This window comes from Harpia harpyja, chromosome 16 (genome assembly GCF_026419915.1).
Source record: "Harpia harpyja isolate bHarHar1 chromosome 16, bHarHar1 primary haplotype, whole genome shotgun sequence".
Lineage (NCBI taxonomy): Eukaryota > Metazoa > Chordata > Aves > Accipitriformes > Accipitridae > Harpia > Harpia harpyja.
In genome coordinates this window covers 1,099,355-1,120,551 of record NC_068955.1, presented here as the reverse complement: position 1 = coordinate 1,120,551, position 21,197 = coordinate 1,099,355, and the positions used below count along the sequence as shown (strand labels likewise).

Genomic DNA, 21,197 nt, shown 5'->3' with positions numbered 1-21,197 from the left:
GCTCACATTTTGCTCTGGTGAGCGAACCGTGTTGCTGGAGTCCCCGCAGTATTGCGCGGGGACGAGGGGGCTTGAAGTCGCGGGAGGGAAGGTCTGGAGCCCCAGTTCGGGTACTACCGAGATGCCCAGTTTGGTGGAGCGCAGGCGCCCTGCCTCGGGTGGGTATGCCGAGGAGGGGGTTCGGGACCCAGAGCTGGGCTGTGCCAGCCTGGGGGTTGGTGGCTTTTGTCTCCCAGCGCAATCTGCCAGCCCCCACCTCTGCCATCTGCGGCGCAGGCAGGCAAGTGGGCAGGAGGTGCCTGCTCGGCCTGAAAGTGGGGTAGGGAGGGGACGAGAGCAGGCGAAGCTCGATTTGCAGTATGATAAAGCAAAATTGATAACATTACGCCTATAGAGTTTAGCTTGGCACGCACAGCTCAGTTAAATCCTGCTCTCCCTGGCCGCCTCCTCAGCTTTCTTCTCTGGAATTAGTGCTTTGTTTGTGGATCAGCTGAATCTATGGATCTTGATATAAATACACTGGCTCCAGAGCAGCCGTAAAGCACTATTAATTTTGGGAAGCGCTGTAGGGATTACATACATATTTAACAGCCGAAGCACTGAACATTAGGACGCCACTCGCTTCAGTAATGTATCTCCAGGTCTCAAACATTTCCTAGGGGGTAATTCTGAACTCTGTGAACCACTTATTCACGGACTATTTCACAATTTATTACTGAAAATGGCCAGACATCCAATTCACAAGCTCTCTCAGTTTGCTAATCGATTTCTCAGTGAAGGTGCCCTCAATTTCATAACTTCACAGTTCCCATATTGCTTGGGGAGAGTGGCGCTGGCTGCTGGGGTAATATTTCTCTTCCAACAAGTCACTGCAATATGATCAAAAGGGGGAAAAAAAACCTTTCATGCTTTTCCTTTTAAAGGTTCCTCCTATGGCTTTTCTACAATCATTCACACCAGTGCAAAAGTACAAAGAGGTGTGGCAAATGCAAATAAAATTTAGGGTTGTATTTTCTTTTTTAGAATCCAGTATATGAAAATGCAATTATTGCAGAACTCGGGTCTAAGCACATTTTCTTCTCCTGCAGGCAAGGGCATTGCAGGACAGCTGTGGTTTCGAGGTAGATACCCCGTGGCACATGTGCAGGCCCAAGGAATGGCACAATTAATAGGAACTGATATCACCTTTGTACATTATGTAATTTGTACATGCTTGTGGAGTACAAGATGAAAATGCTGCCCGAAAAAAGCATGTCAAAGGCAGATGGCTGACAGGTCTCCTCCTGGCTCCATCATTTTGCATTATGCTGTGGTCTTTGAGGTACAGTGATTATTGCACCCTAGACCCAGACATTTCCACAACTCCGGCCATGCATCTTACTCCTGACAAGATGCATCTTTTCTGGTTTCCCTCAGTCCTGTCCGTACAGCTCTCACTGATATTCCAGTCCTGAACTGCTGTCCTTTGGCTTCGCCCCGCAGTCGGGTGCTCCTCCAGCTCTCAGTGCAGGCAGCTCTGCTGCCGTCTCTCAAACCACCTCCCCGGTGCTACCAGCCGTCCCACCCCGAGAATTTTCCCCAATGCGCTGTGCGCAGTTCTGATTAAAGAGAATGGGGGGGAAGAGGAGTTGTTATATAACTTCTGGTGAGTTTTATCCAGCCACGGTATGGGCTGAACAATTCCCTCAGAGCTGATCCTGAGCCTCCCCCTGGGAGTGACTTGATGTGATGTGTTATTCATGTTGCCCTAAAAATTTGCATCTCCTGTGTACAGGTACTGGCAGCCCTTTAGGTTACCTTGCTAAAATGAACTAAATCTGGTATGGCAGGTCTCTCCATTTGGCCTGTTAGAAAAATACTGCCTAAACTTCTGCTTTCTGAACATACCAAGAGTGCTTAAATGCAAAAAAACCCCCAACCCCAAACCACCCAAACTCTGTGCGTATCGTGCCTGAGTGCACGTGCACTGCTGCAAGGGTCTCAACAGAAGCAGTCTTACAATCTGATGCATGTTGAATTGTTAAAGTGCCTTTCGCTCTGTCATTTCTCTGCTGCTTCTGCAGTAACTCCTGATGTGACGATTCATTTCAATAACCGAAGCCAGTGGGGGACCATTGCTGCTGCCTGTCCTGGTTTCAGCTGGGATAGAGTTAACTGTCTTCCTAGTAGCTGGTACAGTGCTATGTTTTGAGTTCAGTATGCGAAGAATGTTGATAACACTGATGTTTTCAGTTGTTGCTCAGTAGTGTTTAGACTAAAGTCAAGGATTTTTCAGCTTCTCATGCCCAGCCAGCAAGAAAGCTGGAGGGGCACAAGAAGTTGGCACAGGACACAGCCAGGGCACCTGACCCAAACTGGCCAAAGGGGTATTTCATACCATGGGACGTCCCATCTAGTATAGGAACTGGGAAGTGGGGTGGGAAATCGCCGCTCGGGGACTGGCTGGGTGTCGGTCGGCGGGTGGTGAGCAATTGCACTGCGCATCATTTGTACATTCCAATCCTTTCATTATTGCTGTTGTCATTTTATTAGTGTTATCATTATCATTATTAGTTTCTTCTTTTCTGTTCTATTAAACCGTTCTTATCTCAACCCACGGGGTTTGCTTCTTTTCCCGATTTTCTCCCCCATCCCACTGGGTGGGGGGGGAGTGAGTGAGCAGCTGCGTGGTGCTTAGTTGCTGGCTGGAGTTAAACCACGACACCGCCGATTCTGCTAATGCACATGGCACAGGAACACCGCCCCGTGCAGACTCTCCTGTAAGCACGACCCACTGCGATCTCATGGGACTGGCACAGTAGAAAACTTTTGGACTGGGAAGGGAAGGAACTTTTCCAGTCTCCCCTGCATGCTGAGGCATGAAAGTGGTGTGTTACTAAGTGTAGTCAATGAGCTAAGGCTGCACTTGACTCTTGGAGAGAGGGACTTTCATTAAAGTGTTTCATTGGAACAAATACTATGTGGTGAATGGGAAGTTCTTTAGAAGGAGTGGCTAATTTGCAAGGAAAGCTGCAGCAGCGTCTGTATTTGGCTCATACTCTGCCTGCTTCCAATCTGCTAACCTCTTGCTGAGGGATGCAAGACCTTTGGTTCCAGCTCTTCTTCTGCCCTGGACCAAGTGTTTCCTTTCTCTGTTCTCCTCTGGGCACTTTCTCCGTCCCTTTCCTTCTATGATACAAAACCCCACTGTCAGGTCACGTCATTTTGGGAAGGCAGGGACATCATGAGGGATCACATTGCTCCAGACTGGGGAATGTATCCCCAGCTGGCTCTTTACCATCTGTACCTTTATGCTCCCTGAAAATACGGAACACAAAAGGGCCGGAAAATTTCCATAAGCAAAACCATAATTCAGGCCTAATCATGGGTAGGCTGTCCAAGGGCTGATATTTTTTGTTGCTTCCTGGTGACATTCCGTGAGCCTGCGCTGTGTAATACAGCCATATAGAAACCAATGCCACTAGTCATAATTCATTAGATAGTAAATAAAAATTCATTCTGATCTGATGCCTGCCATCAAATCCAATAGTAAATGTGAGAACAAAATGCAGCACGACAGTTGGAAGCGGAGGAGACCTGTTAAGCAACTGTGGTTTGCTGGATAACGGCATTACTCTTAGCTAGTTTATCAAATATGTACGTAAGAGGGGGAAAGAAACACGATTGTCGCAGCTAAGCCAGGGTCTCTGGTCGTTCCTAGTATTTCCTTCTGTAACAAGAACACTCCTATCTGAGGTAGGCAGTGCCGGCCTTCTGACAGTGCCCGCTGCTGCCTGCCCGGGCGCTGGTGATAAATGGGCGATTCGGAGCTTTTCTGGAGCTCAGCACGTGCAAACCTCCCGTGCCCTCCAGCCCGCAGGGAGCAAGGGGGGGACAGGGGACCTGGCCGGGCAGCTGAAGCGGGGGGAGCTCAGCCGGGACGAGCAGCAGCTTCCCGGGCACAGGGAACACGCGTGGTTCCAGCTGGCCCGTGCCAGCCTCACCATCCGCCGCGTGTTGGCTGGCAGCCTGCTCGGGAGCGGTGGCATCGGAGGATGCCGCAGGTCACCTCGGTGCAGGTGCGTGGGCACAGCGCTGCCCTGCTGAGCCCAGCCCGCATGCGGGGGATCTCTGTGTCCTTGCTCGGCTTTCCAGAGGGACTAGCAGATCTGTACTGGGATGCTGTGAATTTTCAGAGATATCAGATATCCCTGAGATTTATGGGTGGAGGAAAAAGACAGGCTTGCAATCTCCTACCAGGACAGTGGTGACAATTAGAGATCTGTTGCTCAGCGAGTCTGTGACATTAGGCCCTCGTCCTTTGGAAATTTCTGTGATGTTCAAACCATCAGAAGGGCTCCATGCTCCAACCTGAAACGAAGCAAGCAAGCAAACGCATGAATACCCGCCTTACATTCCTTACTTGCTCTCAGCATCCTACTGGCCTGGAAAATGGAGCTTGCTTCTTTCCTCTACAGTAAACAGAAACAAAGCTGAAATTATCATCTTGTATCACCTAAATGGAAGATTTGCATTAACCCTTCAGTTGCAGGTCACTCCAGCTGCACCTGTATAATAAACAACCCCTGCACTGTCGTCTGATGCAGGTACATGAAAGAAGACCACGATGACTGGAATTTAGGGGCTGAATGAACAATTTGCAAAGGTACTGTGTAGAGCAATCAAGCCACGCTGAAGAGTCAACTCTGGGCAAGGATAAAGCAGAACAAATGAAAAACCCCACACATAATGAGGCCATTTTCTTTTTTTTTTTTATTTCCACACCAATTTTCTTTGGTGGGGAGAATTAAAAATGACTTGACCAGCTCTGCAAATCCCCGGTAGGGACCATTCCTATCCTCTGTGTTGTGGTAAACTAGACAGAGATTTCTAACACCTCCCCTTGGAAAGGCCCTGGTCATCCCTTTGGGGAAGTCCACTGCAAGGGGAGATCTTGGTCCTGGCAGCAAACCTGGAGGAGGGAACAGCAGCAGGCTTGCATGGGCACAGGCACATGCAGCTATGTTCCTCATCAATTTGAGGTGCTCTGTTTTTCTCAAGCTGTCAATTTTAATAAATTATTAGACTTTGAAAAAGTCTATTGATCCAGAAATAGCAAAACATGTTTCTCTTAAGAGAAGTCATCTGGGCAATTCTAAGCGTGTTAACCTGATCTCCGCAGTGCAGGGGAGGCTTTAGAACAAACTTGGAAGGCAGGACTGGCTAAAGGACTGTGATAGTGAGATAAAATGTCAGGAAAGGTGGAGACATACGGGATTGCTGCCAGCAAACGGAGCAGGGTGGCCGTATAGCCAGCCTGACAGCGAGAAAAAACAAAAGCCCACACGGAAATAGGAACAGAACAATCTATCTGTAGGGTCAAACTGTGAGATGGGACTCAGAAAGAAACCAAAGGCAGACAGCTCAAACCCACTGGGGAGCCAGGAAATTCCAATATTTTATTTATTGCTATTTTTAAGATTCTTCAACCTCTTCAGCAGTCTAAGGGGAGAACTTGGTTTTACTGCATCACCAAAAAGAGACTTTGTAATGAGCAATGCTGCCTGGCAAAAAATTATCACAAATTCTAGAAGAGTTTCCATGAACTTTGTGAAAGGCTCTAAATATTTCAGGTAAAACCTAAGCAATTCCCCATATCTCCCTTCAATCACACAACAGCTGCAATGTCAAAAGATTATTATTATGCATGGGAAAAGAGAAGCAAGTCTAAGAGGCCCCTGCTAGCAGCACTGCACACTCAGTTAACTATGCCTTGCTAAGTTTTCTTTAAGAAAATTAAATACATGGCACTTAAGACTGAATTAATCAGTTTAAAATATTTTAAAAGGAGAGAAAAAGGAAAAAATGCATTAAGAGAACTGTGCAAGTCAGATAGTCAAACTACATGTAATTAGGTTTAGTTAATACTCCTGTAATCCCTGGAACATCGAGGAGGTATAAAGATCAGGAGTTCAATCTTAAAGCTCAACAAACATAAGCTATTATACATAATGCACAATCCGTATGGGATTTGTTTGTAGTTTGGTGTTTTGTTATTTCAGATTAACTATTGACAGAACCCTAGCTTCAGCAGAGATTTGACATCAATACTTTAAAACCCCTCTAGAGCTGACAAGAAGCTTTCAAAAAAATAATAGTGGGAACTGTGAAATCTCTGAATTGTTGGAGACAAAAGTTGAATGGCTGTACAGAGTATGCATCAAGGTTTGGCGGCTTCCTATGGGCTTTATGTGACACACAATAGCAATAAATACAGCTGGTGCCAGCTATTCTCCAGTACACCTGAGGAGTATTAGTTTGACAGATAGATATTGCAGTTGTACTTAAACATTTAGATTCACATCGTATCCAAATACTCGCACGTTTTTTCTATTATTCTACCAACACAGCTCTCCGGTGGTCTGTCGGTGCCACTGTACTCCAAAAAGACATGTTGGTTTTTTTGGTTTAGACTATAAACAAAATATTTTGTAAAGAAGAAGTCAAGTTACAAAGATCATCTCCTGCTCAGTTCTTGTGAGAAGGTGGCATCTTCCCCTGCTCCTCTCCCGCCTCCTTCCTGCACAGGCTTGGCTGGTTGCAGCTGAGACTGAAGGTCATTGGGTTTATTTGAAATGTTTTCTTTATTCTGTATGTGACACCAAAAAATACCCACTAGGAGAGTGCTGTGGTGACCTTGAGATTTTTTACATGAAGCAAAGAACTACTGCTGTGGTGTGAAAGCGTGGCAACAATTTATTTCAAAGCGAAGGAAAAACAAACTGTAAAAAAGAGGAGTGGGGAAGTCAAGCTGTTTGGTCCCAGGGAGCTTCACCGCACAGGATCCGTCCCCTCCAAACAGGAGGGTTGATCAAACTGCTGCCTCCAGCCTCCGGGGGCTGCCTACCTGCACTGTGTGATTAATTCCCTGGAAAAGTCATCTGTGCATGTTGGGCTGCTTGCTGCATGGTTAATTGAAAACTCCCTCTCTCTGCTCCCGGCTGGCATTTCCCACGGTAGCATAACCTGTCTCCATGCCCAAAGGTTACAGGACTCAGCACTCCTCCCTAGCTGCCAGTAGGCACCTTGTGGGTGTCAAAAAGCAGACTCTGCTCTAGAAAGGGATTTGCTGCCTAGTCGTCAACTTTCTTCTGTAAATCTGCAAGACACCTTTAGCAGAATGGGGACTCAGAATTACTCACAAAAGGGGTCAGGCTCCAGGAGCCCTCCCATGCTGTTATCTGGAGCCTGATTAGAGCACAGCCCCTGGGCATTGCTCGGTGGTATCAGCTGTCCCCAGTGCAGTACTTTCTTCATTTCAGGCCACTTGCTGCTCTCTTTTGTCTTAAACGAACTGATCTCACCTTGAAAGGGATGTTCTAGGGGTGTTTAATGCTTTGCATGTTGCCTTTTTTTTTTGAAAAGTAATTGTAGAAAAGGAAATGAAATCCCCATGAACGCCTGAGAATCAGATTTGCACATCAGCATCATATTTTTGTGCCCAGAGGAGAGTTGCACTAAATAGGAGGATCTGAGGCTGCAGCCTTTGTGCTGTGTTGCCTCTGGGTGGCTGGGCAAACATGGCCACCGAATGAGATCCCTCCAGCCAGCCAGGCAAAAATGCACTTTGCTTTTTTTCCTCATTGTCCCTTAGATAACACATAGAAGAAATAAACAAAAGTACACACTGCATTCTCCTGCAAAATCTAGGCTGTAATAAGCTGGTGCCATTTCCAAGCCTTAGGCAATTTTCATTGTGGCAAATCACACCAAGATGATGCTTTCAAGAGCTGTTGTCTCCTCAGGGAAAAATCAACATTTTGTAAGCAAGCCCAGCAAGATGAGGTGGGACAGCCTTTATTCCTTCCACCTTTAGCCTGGGCAGGGAGAGGTTAATGGCTACTCAGAAAGTTTCTTCTGCTTCTACTATCTCAGGAAAGTGCCACAAGCACTTCTGCAGCTAGTAACTGTAATCCCACACATGTCGCTTCGGGGCTAGTGAGTCATGGTTGAGGCATGGAAAAGGATCTGAGAAATCCCACAAAGTAAATATCCTTTTATATAAAAACCAGAAAACCTGGAAACAATACAACCACCAACCATTTCCTCTATTGCCTGAGTATCAGAGTTAGACTAAGCCATATGCAGATAAGACAAACCCTGCCTACCTTTTCGAGACCATCTTCTTTGAGGCTGATGATATCCAGATCAAAATCTGTCCGTAAACCGCTAGTTTTATTAAAGACAATTCGTCCTGTTAATCCTTCCCATTGGGCCTGTGGAAGGGAGAAAAAGTAGCAGGGCTGTTACTTTGTATCATAAATAATCTTTTGCCCTCCACTGTATGTTCTTTTAATTAGTCCTTATACGGGTTCTTTCTCCCCAAAGAGCATGATTAATTAATAATCACGTCCGTTCAGACTACAGACGGAGCTAGAGATTTTCTTAACTCTCTTGCAGTCCTTGCTACAAATTTTGTTCGCACCTTTTGTGTTCGCCAGCTGTTGCAGGACATGATGACTCAGTAGAAAACTGCTTGCATTTATCATGGTATCCTTGTGTGCTGCATTTATCCTTGTAGTACTGATAAACGCTGGGCTGCAGGCAGCCTGGGTTTGGGACAACTCCAGTCAAGTTCATAAATAATCCTTTTCTGCATGAACCTGCTGATGTTTCCAAGGTATGTGGAAGCTAAAATGTCCTGAACACTTCCCTCCCTTCCTTTCAGATGGAAAGTGGAGCAGAAGAGGCCAAGAGCTTGTCCATGCTAGCAGGTTCTGTTGTTTTGAAACAGGTACGGGAAACTGGTGGGCGCGTGCTGCATCGGTACCCCTGGTTCAGTTTTTGGCAGTATAAGCAGGGGGCAGGTGCCCAAAGGAGCTGGGGAAACCCCGTTGCTGGAGATTTTCATCGCTTGACTGGATGAGGTCCTGCACAGCCTGGTCTGACTTGGGAGCTAGTCCTGCTGTGAGCAGGAGCTTGGGGTAAAAATATCTAGATTCAGTTCAGTCAATATTATTCTATGATTCCATTTCTTTTCCACTGTACGCTTTGCAGCACCACCAGAATTAATCTCTTCTGATTTAGGAGGTGAGAGACCCCCAAATACCAGATGCTAGCTGTGCTAGCAGAGCAGGTGCTAAGGGACGGCATGGTATATGATGCCTGCTTTGCCCAGGGACAGTGCTAGGATGTACTATAAGCATCTGTCCTACGGAGGATGCTCCCATAAGAGTGCCAGGCTGCTGACATGGTTTACTGCTTTACAATCGCATATCAGCAGTGGAGAGCTGAGACTCGGGCTCTTTCCTCTGAGCAGTTCAGTGTGCGTTCCTCGCTGATGAATGTGTTTCCTTTATGGGTGGGAAAGCTTGAAATATCCCAGCGTGATGAAGGTGGCATAATGTATTCTCAGGGGGGAATGACTGGCATATTTCCCAGTAAATATGCTCCTCCGGCTCTTCCTCATTAATTCCCAAGGAATAATGACAGCCTCCTCCCAGCCTCGCCACCCTTGAGTTTTGGGGAAGGCTGCGCTCAGTTTGCTCATTTTGGCGTGCAGGTGGTTTGCCTGTGGGACGTGCAGCCTGCGGAGCCCCCCGGGAGCCAGGGAAAACACGGAGTGTTTAACATACCCAACCAGAGCAAACCCAGCTGTGTGCTGAGCCATGCAGCTCCTGCAGGGCTGGAGCGAGAGCACCGATGGGCTGTACGGCTCCGGGGACCGGGCTGGGGGTGCATGGCATTGCCACGGCCCCCAGTGGGCTCTGATCCCACTCGGGTCGGCCCTGTCTCTGCAAGCAAACTCCGAGCACCCGCTGTCCTGGCCTCCAGGCTGGCAGTGGCTGCACAGGAGCGTGTCCTCTTGCCTCCTGCCCCCACGCTTGGCCCTGTCCCCCCACTTCCCAGGGAGCCCTGACGGCCCCGTCCCGGCCCCTTTGCACCTCAGAAAATGGGACCAAGCAGGACTTCGCCCCGGGAGTGACAACTCTGCAGCGACCCGGTACGGTGAGGACCACGGCCCGTGCGGGCATGAAGAGCGAGCGGTGCCGGTATCTGTGGGGAGCCCAGGGCCGGGGGAGCGGGTGTCTGCAGCGAGGCATCCCTCTGCGCGCTGCTTTGTCTTTACAGGAGTTTAGAGAGAGCAATTACTGTGTGTTGTGATTGCAATGGGGAGGAAGCTTATCCCTGCAACGAGCTGACATGGTGCCAGAAAGGGAAACAAGAAGCAGGCACTGGAGTGTGAGGCTCAGGGTAATTTGCAAAAGGAGCCAACCAAACAAATTATTTACACTCTCTTTTGGCAGCCAGCTGGAGCAGCTTTCTGCAGAAGGGAACAAAACACGAAAAAGGAGAGAGAGAGGCAGAGAGAGGAGAGACCATCTTCAGTGCCTATTGAGAAAGAAGTTCATTCTCTCTCTGCAATGGGAATCATTCTTCCTTTTTCCTCCCCTACATCTGTGCGCTCGTGCAGCTCAGGCAGCACCTGGGGTGGGCACACTCTCACTGCACTTACATGTTCAGGGTCCGCTGGGGTCTGTAGGTGGTTTGCAGCACAAATCATAGTAACGGTTAACAACGTACTTCTACTCTTCTGTTTAAAAACTTCAGGGGATTTTATACCCAGCCTTTTAAATGTGGCCCAATCATGTATCTGATATGCAGCCAGTTTCATAACTTCCCATGTGAAGAGCCACAGGCATAGAAGTTTAAAAAGGCCTTAGGGTAAATAAGGGGGTTTTATCACAAAGATGTATCTGGTAGGGTTTGCAGTACCTCCTGGCAGCTCTGCTTTCATTTTTTTCTTGTGTGAGGGCTCCTTTTTGCAGACAGAGCAAAACCCAGGGTGTGAGTGCAGGGGTGCATGCACGGGGGCTCTTTTGTGAGGGCTGACCACCTCTCACTGCAGCTTCCCTGTGCTGCGCTCCCTTGGTGAGCTCACTGCTCATAAACACCCGTGCTTTGAGTCTGCTTGTGTGCTTAAGCCAGATGCAAACAAACAATTACGTGGGCTGAACAGAAAGAAATCATAATGACTGAAAACAGAGAATGAAGCTGCCTCCTCACTCCCCGGGCTCCCTACTTGCTAAATCCACCGCTCTGCCAAAGCCATTCATCAGCACGCAGGCAGAGATGCAGAGCGCTGCCAGCTTTGCCACTGGGATTTAGCAGCACTGAATGCCCTTTGTGGACCCCAAGCAAATGTTCCTGTAAAAGGCAAATGGCTATTGCTCTGCTAAGAAATGGCCTCGGAGAGAGAGTGGTCCAGCTGCTCTTGACGCAAGAAGAGGCCAGGGCAAGTCTCAGTGACAGCATGGGAGATTTCAGCTTGTTTTGGATGTTTTGGCGTGGCTGCACGGATGTTATTTTGAAGGCAAAGACAGGATTTTTCCTTTCTGGCTGCACTCAGCAGCCTGGTGTATATCTGTGCTTCCATCCAGTTGTACCTGCCCAGGCAGGGGGATTTTTTATAACCCTATACCTGCCAAGCCTCCCTGCCACATGCCTCTGTACCTGCGCACTGAGCAGCTGCACTGCTCCTGCCGGGGAAGTTTTGCGTTAGTGGGAAGCAATTATGGTTGCAAATCATGCTTTTACCTCTTTTATAAAATTCATGAAGCGGCCACCAAACCTCCAGGCTTTGTGCCGATGGCACTGCAGGGAGTTCACGGTCATCTGAGGGGCGCGCTGGTAGCAGACGGAGACCACGTGCACCGCATCGTACAACAGGGCAGCGTCTGTCTAAAGTAAAGGGGGACAGCATTTGTGTTGATAGTGGTGCCAGAGCAAGGAAGCATTCAGACAGCAAAGCAGTGGGGGATCCGTAAAGTGTCGCAGGAGAAGCTGCAAGAACCCCCTCTGAGTTAACCCCTGCCCAACACCTGGTGGACCTGAGGGCTCCTCTGTCCTGGTCCACTGCTGACCATCCCACCTCCTGGGTGTCTAACCCTGCAAACAGCAGTCCGAGGGCAGGGCTGGGCTCTCAAGACATTCACTGGGATCTCAAGATATTGCCATAAATGCGTATGCTTTAACACAAGACTTGTATAAACCTCTAAGCTGACCTGTCATGCAAAGCACGTCCTCAGAACACGTAGCTCTGCACATGACAAAGCCTCATGAGCATGTTTTTCTGTTACATGGCTCTTTAGACTACAAGATACAGTTCTGTCTTAAAATCAGAGATTGTGAAAATGTCATTTGTCTGTGTGTATCTGTTCTGGTTATTTCTAGTGCATTTACTACTGTATTGTCACACAAGGAAGCTAGCAATTTCTAAAGGTAGAAGATAGTAACAGAATTTTCTTCTTTAGTCTGTTTTGTCTGAGTGTAAAAAAACCCCATATGAGAACATATTATCCACACTATTTTATACATGGGGAAATAAGAAACAGAGAAGTTAAATAGCTTGTCCGTGGGCATGGAATTTTCCAAAATGACCCAAACTGTCACCGAAATCAGGACCTCACAGATTTATAACATCTTCCCACGTTTCAGTGATTTGAACTAGGGAGAACTTTTTTTTTCTTCCATATAATGTGATGGTTTTAGATTCAATTTGAGATGCCCCATCTCACCTCCAAACACTGATCAAGAGAATTGGATTTATTTTTCACTCTGATATGGTAAGTCCTCCTAGTGAAAATACATTATTTGCTGGCTTCACAAAGGTACAAAACAGATGTGAGCGTAGCAGCAGCGTAATAAAACACAATAAAACAAAATAATACAGCAAATAACTGGGCAAATATCTAACAGGACATGACCATGGAGAAAATCCTCAACGTTGGCAGCCATCCCTGTGACCTTCCCTTCCCACAGCACCCGAGCATGAAGAGCAGGCACCCGACCTGCATCCCACGGGCTTGTATGTACAGCAGCAGGGACAGGTTTTCTAAGTTTGGGGCTAGAGGAGAGTGAGTACAAGAATATGTCCAAGCAATTTCATGGTGAATTACATACTGTAATGCCCAGCTGAGATCAGGGCCCCACTGGGACAGACACCAGACAAACACAAATGAAAGGCAGGATCCCCTCTGAAGAAGCAAACAGACAGGGAACGGGAGAGGAGCCAGCAGCAGCAGGGGGAACCCAGCACCGTTGCAGGCAATATGACGCTGCAGTTGTGGGCAATGCTGCATAAACATAAAAGGCTAAAGGAGAATGGTGGGGCTCTCCTCTAAGAAAAAAAAAGAACAGGAGGAATACAAGGAGCCATTTCAAGGTGAAAGTCTGGGAGGATTTGCCACTTGTGGGGTTGGTTCTGGCAGGTCTAAAGGGAGAGGGAAGGAGGGAGCCAGTCAGCAATTACGGGGGTCAGAGACAGCCTTGCAGGGAAGACAGATGGGCGAGCAGGTGCTGTACCTTCCGAGCAGTAACTCAGCGGAGCAGAGCTGCCATCAGACCCTAAAAGGAGTCATCAAAGCTGCAGCAAAGCCCATCTCCGAGTACAGCTTTGGCTCTTTCTCCCTGCATCAATCTCAGTGAATTGCCTGGCCCAGTCCAGCCGTGTGCTGTGCTCCAGCCCCTGGGAGCTGGGCGTTCGGCTGCTCTTGGGGACTCTATGGGGAGATGATGGCAGCTGGAGCCCTGCAAGCCCCTGTGGGAGAAGCCCCGGCTACCTGGCTCGGCCGGTGGGACGGGAGCGTTTCTGCTCCCCATTGCTGCTCCCAGGGCTGGGCAGAGGGACTTGCAAGGTGATCGTCCTGCCCTGAGCTGAAACAGGACTTGTGGAGAGCAACCTAAGAGAGAGGATACCCTTTCCTGGGTGCTCCGGGGTTTGGGGCGCACACAGCCCATCCCTTTCCAGGTCAGCAAGCAGGCGTTGCATCTGGACGTCAGGCAAGCACGGAGAAATCCTGCTGTGCCTGAACAAGGGGTACAATACCCAGCTGATTGCAGCTCCCTCTCTTCTTGTTCCCAGCATGAAATAGCCAGGGCACTTCCCCACCGTGTTCAGCCCTTCCTGGAACTGAAAGCTTTGAATTTTGCCAGTCCTGGGGGCAGCTCTTTACTGGCAAGAAGGGAGGGGAGGAGCAGAGTCTCTCAAAATTGGCAAATCTGTTGGCAGCTGGGCCTGCAAAAGGAGAGTGTTAACACAGCGGTGGGCTGCAGGGGATTCACCAGCCAAACTCGCTGCATTTGAGGGACAGTTATTAAAGAATGCAAGTAACTACCTTGGGGAAGATACCTGGGATGAGTTGTTACTAGTACAAGCACCAATAAAAATAACATTTAGGCCTTAATGACTGTTCCTGACTTCCCTGCCACTCTGGTCTGCTACCCAGACTTCACCCGTGCTTTGTTTAAACTTCTCATACCATCATCACACCATCGAGCAGTCCCAGCTCTGCCTTGGGCGTGGACTGCAGCCGCTCCATGGACCACTTCTCAATGATGGAGGACACGTGCGGGTTCTCCACGTTGAGGATCCGGAAACCGGTCAGGTTCACTCCAGAGTAGCGGTATGGTTCTAGGTCTAATGCATAAAGATCCTTAAAAGAGAGAAACCAGTTTAAACATTTTGTTTAGCTTTGTTTTGTTTGTCTTTTCTGCATCGATTCATGTCTGTGTTTGAAGTGAGAAGGCAGAGCCCACAGAAGGCGGGAGGTGGGATGATGCCCTCGTGAATTTGGTGGATTGTACTGTCTGTTGCCATCAGTGTCTGCTTGCAGAGACTCGTAGGTGTTAGTGGCATTCGGGTGTCATATGTGCAGGTTCACCCACGCACAGCAGAGGGAAACTCCTGCCAAAGAACTCTGTATAAAAGAGGCAAGTGAATTGTGGGGAGAAAACCAGAATCACTATCTGCAACTGTGAAAAAAGAGCCTTGCGACCAAGGGGGAGGGGACAAGGCAGAGTTCCTGTATCCAAAGCTCCCTGGGGCCTTTCCATGGAGGATTTGCTGTGAGTGCCGAAGCCCACAGGGTGCTGCAGATGACAGAGTAACTCTGAATGCAGAACGCCAATTTGCAGATGGCTATCAAAGAGGAACTAAGACGCATTTCTTGACATTACGACCAGCCTACACAGTCTGCAAATGAATGAGAGTGCCCTTTATACGAATTAAAAAAACCACAGCCAGGCAGTCCTCAGCTTTGCTGGCAGCCAGCCCACAAGCATCACTTGGCAGGCAGTGAGCGAGGGGCATTTGGAGGCCTCTGCCAGTGCACTTCTTTAATGCATCTCTTGGCTCCGCGGTACATCTAAATATTAAGTTCCATTCAGGGATTAACTTCAATGCTCAGTAACTAGTCTGAGTAGTTTGGGGTTAGGCAGCATGGCAAGAGCGTACCACAGCTGATCTGCTCAGCAAAAACCCGGGGCAGCTGACCCGAGGGGGATCGTGACTGAATGTAGAGGAGAATGGCAGTCGGGAGGGGGCTTTGTTAATGGGAATCATTTGTTGCATGGGACATATTTAATCAGAGTTTATCCTGAACAATTTCTGCAAGCGTTCAATGGTAGTAAAAATGCGGGGAGGTGGAAAGGCAACAGCACTGTCTTCTGTGATAGAGGGTGGAGGGCAAATATGGGAACGGTGTTCATTGCTCTCACAAGGGATTATAAAAAAGAGTTTAAATACAGCATGAGATTATGTGGCTGTTGCTGTTTTGTATAATGTAGCTATACTGGTAGGACACAGCCACACTGTGGGTTCACTCAGACGTGGCATGCATTGGGGAGCTGGAAAAGCACTGGCCCTAAAACACACTGCCCTAAGCAAAGCATAACAAAATCAGCACTTGCCAGCAACTGAGACTTCATTCTCAGTGGGAGAGCAAGGAATTCTTACAGCTGTTTTGCTTTAATAAGCTTTGGGGGTTTGATCTTTTCCTTAAGCACTGGCCTCTGACTTTGCACCCCCAAGGCATACTGCTGATGGATGCCGTGTTTTAATCTGCAGGTGCAGCCAGGGACCGAGTCATTAATCACACCCACAACAGAGTTCAGGGTCTTTGTTGTTTGTTTGGGTTTTTTTTCCTGAAAAATCGCAAGTACCAACCTCCATGTTTTGTTAAAGGGCATTGTGAAAACTAGGCCATAATGTTGACCTTCAAATGACTTACTAAGGGCAAATACAGTTGTTTAACCTCAGACAGATGCTTATATCATCTGGATATGAGGGTGTACAGTGGTCTTGTGCCTGACCCACTGGAATAGATTTACTTTTTCAAGGTTCATAACTTTTTGTCAGACACTTCCGTTTGTATTCTGGAAATTGCTGTGGGGAAATAATTTTGGTTGCAAAAGCAGATCATTTCCCCCTCAGAATGTGACCGTATGTGACAAATCTGATCCACTGAGCTCCAGACCTCATGGTCTCCATTGCGCAGCTGTCAGGCCGCCAGCCCTGGCCACCCTTCAGATCCTACTGACATTTTGGGTACTCTCCCCATCCTGCTGCTCTCCATTGGCCCTTCATATCACCAAGTTCCTATAGAAGCCAACCTCCCATCAGATCCTCTCTTGGTTCCAGGTTAAATCTCAGCTGCAACCTGATTTATCATTTCCTGGAATTAGAGGATAATTAAGAATACAAGCTGAGTGTCAGAACGTGGAGAGGTGTGTGGGGGGAATTGTGATAAGAGTTTCTTCTGGATTTTCTGCTCCTGCACAGCCACAAATTGAAACATCTGGGTCTGTTTTCCACCTCATCTACATTCCCTTTCACTCATTATTTTCTGCACTGCAGATTAATTCTCCCCTCTGTCCTACTACCTTTAAGGAAATTTTATTCTTAGTGTTTCTGTGTGGCTCTTCCCCTTTCTTACCCACGCTCTCCCACCTCCCCTGTTAAAATCACCAGCTTTGGTTCATCAGTCGTAGGCGGCAACGCTGAGGTCTAATCCTCACCACATCTAGCATCCACAGTAGGAAGCTGCAAAGGCAGGTGTCCAGGAGGGGCATCCTCCGTCTGCTATTGTGCAAAACAGCTCATGGATAGCGTGCCTGCCACGGATCACCGAGGATCCCTGTCTGGGCACGGATTTGCTCGGGCAGCTGTCACTGGGAGGAGTGGCCATGGCCGTAATGGGAGGCATGCATGTACAGTGCTGTTTGAATAATAAACTGCGATGTACTCAGTCATGAGTACATTTGTGTCATGTTGTGAGCCTCAGGTACACTGAGTTTAACAAGAGTACCTGATTATCAACACCAGTGGAAAACTGGACTAGTTTGGTTTAGTGCCTAACTGGGAGAAGGCAGGTTGGGTGTGTAATTTTTGTTTATGTCGACTCAAAGGATGGGAAGAGGTTCCTGCTTCTGCCTGTCTGTAACTGCTGCAAGCAGCAGAATCATAGAATTATTTAGGTTGGAAAAGACCTTTAAGATCATCGAGTCCAACCGTTAACCTAGCACTGCCAAGTCCACCACTAAACCATGTCCCTAAGCACCACATCTACACGTCTTTTAAAATACCTCCAGGGATGGCGACTCAACCACTTCCCTGGGCAGCCTGTTCCAATACTTGACAACCCTTTCGGTGAAGAAATTTTTCCTGCTATCCAATCTAAACCTCCCCTGGCGCAACTGGAGGCCGTTTCCTCTCATCCTATCGCTTGATACTTGGGAAAAGAGACTGACACCCCCCCCCCCCAACCTCCTTTCAGGTAGTTGTAGAGAGTAATAAGGTCTCCCCTGAGCCTCCTTTTCTCTGGGCTAAACAACCCCAGAAGTGACAGCAGGCAGTGAGGAAGCTTCTGTGTTTGCAAGGACTCATTTTTACAAGCTGCTGAGAAATTCCTAGAAGTGTTGAGTTTAAGGGGGTTGTCACTGCTTGGGACTTCGCAGGATGTAAATGCTGTGCGTGCATTAGACAAAGGCTCAAAAGAGTTCCTCCTCCTCTGGTAGAAAAGGCTGATGGGGCTCTTCATGCAGAAGTCAGTGAACTGTAGTCTTGCTGCCTAGCAAAATGTTGAAGCATTTCATGCCAAGTGTTGATACACTGTACTCAGTATTGACTAGGGACCTTTTAGAAACATTCAGTATAACATAATAGACTAATTCATTAGCACCCCATGGGTCTAGTACTGTAGAAGCTGAAGCACATGCATTGCAAGCTAGGAAAACATTGCCTTAAGGAATGACAGATTAAAATATCTTTCCCATGATATAACTGTTATTTCAGGAAAGTGGCATTAATTGTGATTGCTTATCTATTAATTTATTATAATTCTTCTTCTCCCACCTCCAGGCTGTACCTACACATGAAATGTACTCTAGGCTCAGCTGGGGCTGATTAATAGGAGGTTATCTGGGAAATGCTTAAAGCTGCCTGGAATAGATAATGGCAGCAGGGGTAATTAAAATGTCTTTTGCATTTGAAAAATAAATTTTGCAGTTTTTAAGGGTTAGTTTAGTCTGTTTCTTTCCTAAAGGAAAAAAGATAAATCGGATTTTCAAAATCACACAAAATTCAACAGTATACTAGACAATAGCATCCTAAATGGAAACAAAAGTGGCATGCCAAAAAACCCAAACCAAAATGCCTCCTGGAGTCAGAGAAGAACTGGCCCGTGTTTAATGAGAGCGGAGTTAATTTCAAGCTGAGTTCTTCTCATGCAAAATAAACCTGCAGTACTGAACTATTGACCACAGCAGGGCTGCTCCTGGCTCTTAAGGGAGACCTAGATGAACACACAGAAACACATACCCAGTTCTGGCTGAAACTTCGTCCCATCAAATCCTGTCTGTGGGACTACAACCTCGCAAATTCACACATATGCTCATCTTTCAGTGCGTGGGTAGCTGCACTGAAATCAAAATGACTGGGAGGGGAAATAAAACCAGAACCTACATCTGTGCAAAGCCGGAACAGCTCCAGAGGAGTGAGCCAGTCCAAAAGCAGTGAAAGAAAAGACTGACGTCTCTCAGAACGAGCACCTGGGCAACGCTGCGGTTGCTGCAGAGATGTTACAACCAAATCATTGTGGTCTGATTCTAACCTGAAGCTCAGTCTAGCCCTGCTCTCACCTTCTGTTAGGGTACCAGACCTCCCTTTCCCTTGCTTTTCCCACCCCCACTGCTTTAGTATCCTGCAGCCGTGCAATGCACGCCCAGGACAGGACACCCAGCCCGCTCTCCTGCCGCTTAGACTACCTCCTCACTTTCCATTCCATCTCAGCAGTGAGTGTAAAAGGTGTTTGCACAGATTAGATACTTTACCAGAGTGGTGAAGATGAAGTGGTAGTATTCTGTCATCATTCCCATTGCCATGGCCTTGAGGAGAGTAGGGAAAGGAGGTTAGTAAGAGTGGATACAAGAATATAACAACAGTCATGCAACATAAACCTCTAAAGAGCTGATCTGGTAAATGTGGCAGGAGGCAGACCCAGAAACACAGAAGCTGGCTTCTGGATCAATCCCGTGAAGCAGTTAAGCATGTGCTTAGCCAGCAAGAGGCATGTGCTTAAGCGAGCTGAACTGTGGTCCTCGAACCTTTCTGAAATGGCGGCAAAGCCTCAGTGTCCAGCTCCTGCAGAGGCCGGTGGCATTTCTGGGTGTTGCTGTGCAACAGAAGGCCAGGACACCGACTGCGGCACACTGCCCTGCTCATGGGTCACGCACGGTGCAAAATCTTCCAGGGATGCAGACTTGCTTCTGTTGGCACAGCTGGGAGACAGGAGGTTGCCTTTCCTTCTCAGATACCAAACAACGAGCAACCTTACATAAACCTGTGCAGAATGACCACAAAGCAGCCTATTCTTATGGTTACAAGTCCACTTACTGGCTAAGACGCCAAGGAAAAGGCTTTTTATTCCTTACACATGTATTTCTGGTGCTCTGCATCCCCTCCCCTTCAGTGTCCGTTTGTATAATGTGTACCTGGAGCTCTTGTCTGCGAGTCCCTCCTTCCTGCGTGCAATAGCCAGATTCTAACATAGTGCTGGGTTTAGAAACGAGTCAGTGAAAGTAGAGGCACAGGGATGGGGAGCGGGGACATCTCCCGTCCCTCAGCCCTTGGAGACTGTGGCCGGACCCAAGGGCTCTTGGCGAGCCCAGGCTCTAGGTCTGCCAGCCCCGACACAAAGGACGGTTCGTGCAGATTGCTGGGATTTGCATAACTGAGCAGTGGAGAGAACGTGCTGTTCTGTGAGGTTTGTCAGAAAATGGCTGTGGGCTGAAGGGACCTTGCCTGGATGACCTTGTCCAGGCCCTACACAACACGAGGGGAACGCATTTCTGTCTACGAGAAGAGTCACCCTGAAGTTGGTAGGTGGCTAAAGGAAAGAGATACCCGTGGTTTTGACTGTGATGCTGACTCTGTGAGCATGTTTTCTGGAGAAAACACATGCAAGAGCACTTTAAAATCTCCACGGATGGGAAAGCGACTTCAAGTCCCTCCAGGAAACATTCGCTTCCCTTGGTTTTTGCTAAAATTACTAGGGCAGAATTTCCTTTGAGGAAGGAAGTGACAGTTTGAAAAGAAGTGAGATGTCAAAGAACAAGGGAAAGGGAAAGGATCTAGATTACAAGCCTAAATATTGTAACTCTGGAGTGTGACTTTACCCCACGTTTCCTGGCCTGGAAATACCTTGTAGAAAGCCTGGCAGCCGTCTCTGTGTGGCAGTGCACCGTCCCGTCCCCCTCCTCCCTGCCTGGTCAGTGGATCTGCAGGGCTGTGTCACAGCCCTCTCCTGACCTGCACACCCGGGTGCAAAGAGCTGGAGCAGAGAACGATGCCTCAGTATGTGAAGCATCAGTTAGATGATGTGAAACCAATCGAGAGTGAATCATGAGATTCCTGTTCAGATTCTACAGCTGGATCATTTCAGTGGTAGATGAAGAGTCCAGACCCACTGTAAGAAGCAAGCTCCAGCTTTCCAGTACTGGCAGCCTGTGTGCAGGATACATCTGGGTTTGTGGGAAAATGAATAAATGATAAACCTGGTGGATAAGCTACAGGCAATCGCCAGGATGAGAACGGGAGCTCCATTAAAGTTAAGACAGGCACATCTGTGCGCTGCAGAGTGCAGCAACTGTTCAGAGACAGCTGCCAAGGAGAAGAGAGAAGCTGGGAAGCCAGAGAACAGATGTAAAGCATTAACAAGTGACCAAAAGTGAGTGAGGCCAGAGGAGCTGGGGCAGGATGGGAAGGCCTCACAAGCAGACCTAGCTCTGTGATAGGTTTCTACAATGATTTGTTTGTCTGAGAGGGTAGAATAATAAATGGTTTGATGTCTCAGTCACTCGAAGGAACCCAGACTGGAGCA

At 48.0% G+C, this 21,197-nt stretch overlaps 1 protein-coding gene across 2 annotated transcripts in view; it reads right to left on the bottom strand.

The window, feature by feature from the left end:
• The window catches only part of GRIK3 (glutamate ionotropic receptor kainate type subunit 3), a 122,587-nt gene that overhangs the window by 28,514 nt on the left and 72,876 nt on the right, over nt 1-21,197 (bottom strand). For both annotated transcript variants that reach the window (XM_052811610.1, XM_052811611.1), the window contains exons 5-9: nt 19,150-19,203; nt 14,301-14,474; nt 11,578-11,721; nt 8,148-8,255; nt 4,237-4,350 (exon numbers count right to left, since the gene is read on the bottom strand). In XM_052811610.1, coding sequence (XP_052667570.1) covers nt 4,237-4,350; nt 8,148-8,255; nt 11,578-11,721; nt 14,301-14,474; nt 19,150-19,203 — 594 coding nt within the window. The remainder of the gene's footprint in view (nt 1-4,236; nt 4,351-8,147; nt 8,256-11,577; nt 11,722-14,300; nt 14,475-19,149; nt 19,204-21,197) is intronic.